The sequence below is a fragment of the Ruditapes philippinarum genome, unplaced genomic scaffold (genome assembly GCF_026571515.1).
Source record: "Ruditapes philippinarum isolate M1 unplaced genomic scaffold, ASM2657151v2 ctg969_1_1_1_1, whole genome shotgun sequence".
NCBI classification, from domain to species: Eukaryota; Metazoa; Mollusca; class Bivalvia; order Venerida; family Veneridae; genus Ruditapes; species Ruditapes philippinarum.
Genome location: NW_026856978.1, coordinates 162501 through 167266, shown reverse-complemented (window position 1 = coordinate 167266; position 4766 = coordinate 162501). Strand labels below are relative to the sequence as shown.

Sequence of the window (4766 nt, the reverse complement as noted above, 5' to 3'; positions counted from 1 at the left end):
CAATAAAAATCTGCGAACCTTGACGGGATATAAAAATTGTTTCTACTTTTGTTTTTTTTATTTTACATTTCATCCATCTTAAGGAAGATAAGATAAATGTACAGGCAACAAACAACCAAACGCCTTTGGCCTTGAAAATTTTACAAAAAGAATATATAAACTAAATAGAAAATAAAGTTACGATAACTAAACATCGACTAGCAAATTGAACACAAAAGGCTACGAATCTGTAAGTACATTTTAATATTACTCTCAAGATTTTTCAGCTAATATTTTTTTCTGCTGTTTTTTAATTTTTTATTTTTATTATTATTATTATCATTATTTTTTTTTTGGTGTTTTATGTCCATCCATTTGTCAGAGTTTATGAAAACAATAGATTTTAATCAAAACTTATATTTCATTTGAATTTAATACATTAACATCATTTGAAAAATAAGAACACTTCAACAGGATCAACGATATTTTATTCAACATTTTCCGGTACCAACTTATTCAACACAATGTACATAATACATAATGAAAGCATCAATTCATATTGAGGCACATATTTTTCCAGACCAAGATCTCTTGGGGTCACCATTTGTAGATTTGCATATCAAAGAAGGGAAACATGAAAAACTTGTGTCTTTGTGAGTACACTTTGATGATTTTGACACTAACTATTAGATATAATTTAGTAAAACAACTATGTTGATCGCAATTTAAATTACTTATTTGTGTTGTTTGGTTTCATGACGCACCAACACAATTTAGGCGCCGAAAATAAATTTTGTCTACCCTCAGGTGTTGCAATCTTGAAGCAACACTAGGGGTCAAAACCACATCACCTGCTGGAGCTAAGAGATGAATAGACTCCAGTCATTCGAACCCATTAAGTCGCCTCTTACGATCACGCACGGATAAAGGATGAACTCTGTAAAGGCAACCACTCAGCCACAATGGGTAATTTAAACGATAGATAAATAATAAGTCGCCTTTTTAATTTTCTTGACTGCTGATACATAATCTGTCATGATAACAACATTCACTTAAAAATCACATGTAGGAATTCATAGATATCTCAATTCATGAAGTAAATACAACCGCTGTTTCTCCACATGTTTGTAAACTGCTTTTTTACATAAATGAAAGTAAACCCAAGCTTAAATCAGAAAATATGGATCATCTCTGTTTTAAATTTTATTGTAGGTGTTTCATTGATTCTTCTGGTTTTGCCAGCAAGAGAAACGGGTAAGTTCATTATCACAAAATTGAATGTACTGCAATAGTGTATCATTTCATTAGGTGTAATCATATCCACCAAATCAATTCATAAAAAGAAAACAAATCGGCCGAATTTGCATAAGATAAATGCCAAAAGACCAGGAATAATTGATTATGGTTGTAGTCAACTCAGTAAAACAGATAAAACAACACTTGTGTGGGGTCTTAGAAAGCTCCTATCATGTATTCATTTTTGGATGGAAAAAATCAGACAGTTTATAAAGATTACACTTTAATGGACTATATATCAACAATTTTGTCATGTACACCGTGTTATTCAATGATTTAGTGTCATTAAAAGGACTTGATCTGGGCATGTAGTTCAAATTACTTTGCTAGACAAGTTACCCGTATGAGGAAATTATGCAAGCAATAAAACCAACAGAATATGAACATAGAAAGAAAGAAAGAATCGTTTCGTATTTCAAACATGCATGACTTATTTCATACAATTTATCCATTTAACTGGCTATGAAAGTTCTCATGCATAAATTAGGCGTTTACTTTAATTTCATAAATTTTAATGTATACGCCTCTAATCTTTTACATCGCATATTTTGCAAATTATTTGCCTTTAAACTGGTAGACTTCCTTATTGATTAGATCACAATGCTTTACCAATCATAACTTGTATAATCTTTTCACTAATAACTTGTATAATCTTTTTCACTAACAACAAACTAATTTGTTTTGTCCCAGCTATACACACAAAATATGTAAAAAGTAAAGAAGATAAACACGATTTGAAATCTATTAATACCCGGGCAATGAACTTTCGCTTACAAAGATCCGTTCAGTCTTTGACACTCGCAAAATCTCAAAGGGTATTTTTATTTATAAACGAAAATGATTTTTATATGAGAGAAGAATAACATGCATATGAAGTTCATCTTAAAAAAAATACTCGTGTAAATACAATTCTTCATTGTTTAATTTTCATTGAGCAACTACATGCAACATTCTCTCTATATACATATACATTTAGTGACGACTAAATTAAAATATGAAAAAAATTATTTTCTAACAAATGGATACGTTTACAAATGTATGGTTTTAAATGCACTGTTACACCGATGTAACGGGTATAAAAATATACAGTATAGCAATAGAAGTCATGCAAAGAAAACTTTTATTTATGTAAACATACTGACATTGGTATTATAATTTACACAAATATATTTCTTCTTTTTTGATGTCAGTGTCAGCTGACCTTAACAATTTACAAATTTCAGGATGACAACAAATGAAGGCATTGAAATTGGTGTTTTATCGGCCTACTAAAATTAAGCAGTAAATAACCGTGACGTACATTTTAAAAACGGGCATTACACAAAAGGCAACGGCTGCAATATGTTTTTTGTTCTAGGGTAATGTTTAAACAATTGATTTTTTCCTGTAGAACTCATTTCATTTGAAAGATTTGTACACAATACTTTCCCATATACTGAACTAATGTATCAGAGCAGAAACATTTAACAGACCGATTCGGAAATGCTTTGAGCACTATTTCTTTCTTTCTTTTTTGTAGAACGCGGTAGAAAAACGTTTACAACTTGTGTACAAATATGATGAATGTACTATTTTGCAGTTGTTTGATCTTTATTCCATTTTCTTAACCTTATATTGACGTTTTAACGTTCTACTTACAATATCGTGACGTCAAAAATTTGTTTTTCTGGCAATATACATGTTGATTTTGAACAAATATTCAAAAACCTTTTAAATAGTGAAACGATATAAAAATTGTATCTTAGTAAGTTGGAATTACTGTATTTCCATAAACTTGTAAAAAGTAAAAACATGAAATTGTTGTACTATGTTGGTTTTTTCATGGGTCGGCCTAATCATCATTAATCAATCATTCATTTAAAAGAATAGATTGAGTCCGTTATTGATAGATTCCTACTTAAACCTTTATTATAATGACAATAGATTTAAAATACAAATATTGATATGTGTTCTTTTGTGGTGAAATTCTTTATAATTGATTTTAATTTGGCATAATTATTATAGTTATGTGGAGATCTGTACATTGCCTATTTCTATCAAGTTATGTTAATCCTTTTCTCATTTTTTAAGTCATCCACTTAATATGATGACTTTTTGATGTAGGCCTCATGTCAAAAACATCTGAGTTAAAAAAAATGTAAATTAAACACATCATAATTTTGTGTGACAAATAAATATCCCATAAGTTACAGTTCTCCTGTATGAACTGTTCACAATAGGCGATCTTTTTTTCCAGTACATGACTTCAGCAATTACTTTTCCAAATATGATTTTTTTTCTTCAAATTTTAGGAAAAATAACCTTTTTGAGGATGCCACTCGCCACTTAGAGTGTTTTACTTTGCATCGGTCTTTTCTACATAATAAGATATATGAAAAATATAGGCGTTCTACCGTCCCGTTTATTTTGAAATCATTTTTTTCTCGATTTTGATACATATGTAATATGATATATAATGTGGATCAGTAACAAATGTTGGTTTATACAAATTATATTTTAGTTCGATTGTGTAGGAAGCTATAAGCTTTTAGACACACCTTCGAATCCGTTCCTGGAACCAACCAGTACTTGGCAATGAGTGTAAAGTTTCTTGCTCAAGGAAACAACTACTTGCCCTTGACGGGGTTTGAACCCATGCGGCTAGCGATCATTAGATTACTAGTCCGACGCGTTAACCATTCGGCCATGCCGCCACTTGTAACTAATTTTTATTGAGAGATAAAACCTAATGGACATCACGAAGCAGCGTAAATCAGTTGAAGAAAATATAAATTTACATTTTAAAAAAAGGTTTTTCAGTGGACAGACGACAATAAAAGAAGTTCAGAGTAAAAATAACTGTTCTGAATCTTATTTCGTTAACACCAAATTCCTTGAACATAATTGAATCATTAAAAGTAGCCTTATAATTGTTGCAATTACTTCAGGTTTCGCTGAGGCTACAACTTATTACCTTTACTCTTGTCCACTGAGGTCTGGGAAATCCTTTCTGTCATCCAGCAGCAGCAGCAGCAGCGATAGCGGTAGCGATTGCGATAGCGATAGCAGCAGTGAAAGCGGTAGCGGTAGCAGCAGCGATAGCAGCAGCAGTAACTGTCAAAGCCGCAGAAAGAGAGACATTCCGTATGGAATTAGACATACCTATATACAAATAGGATCTATATGCTACGACTGGGGAAACTGGAATTATCCTGTAAGTTTAAATTGACGTCAATTTAAAAAGGATTTTGTCACAAAAAATTAATGATGTTAAATCTGATTATTAATTTGAGTTTATAAAACAAAAATTCGTTTGTATTATATGTTAACTTTTCCGACAAGTACTATAATTCAGAATCTGTCATATCTTATTAATAGTTATATATATTTTACCGTTAAACCATTGATAAGTTTACATTCACATCAAACAATTATATTCAAGTATGAAAATCAAATCAAATCTAAAATTTTTACTTCAGCTGAACCAAACATAGATTTTCCAACTGATCATT

The 4766-nt window shown here is 30.8% G+C and overlaps 1 protein-coding gene across 1 annotated transcript in view; it reads left to right on the top strand.

Moving 5' to 3' along the window:
* The first annotated feature begins 941 nt into the window (after nt 1-941).
* Nucleotides 942-4766, top strand: part of LOC132748330 (uncharacterized) — a 4574-nt gene continuing 749 nt past the window's right edge. Inside the window, exons 1-3 of the mRNA XM_060737912.1 lie at nt 942-945; nt 1192-1233; nt 4203-4468. Of these exons, the coding sequence (XP_060593895.1) occupies nt 942-945; nt 1192-1233; nt 4203-4468 (312 nt within the window). The remainder of the gene's footprint in view (nt 946-1191; nt 1234-4202; nt 4469-4766) is intronic.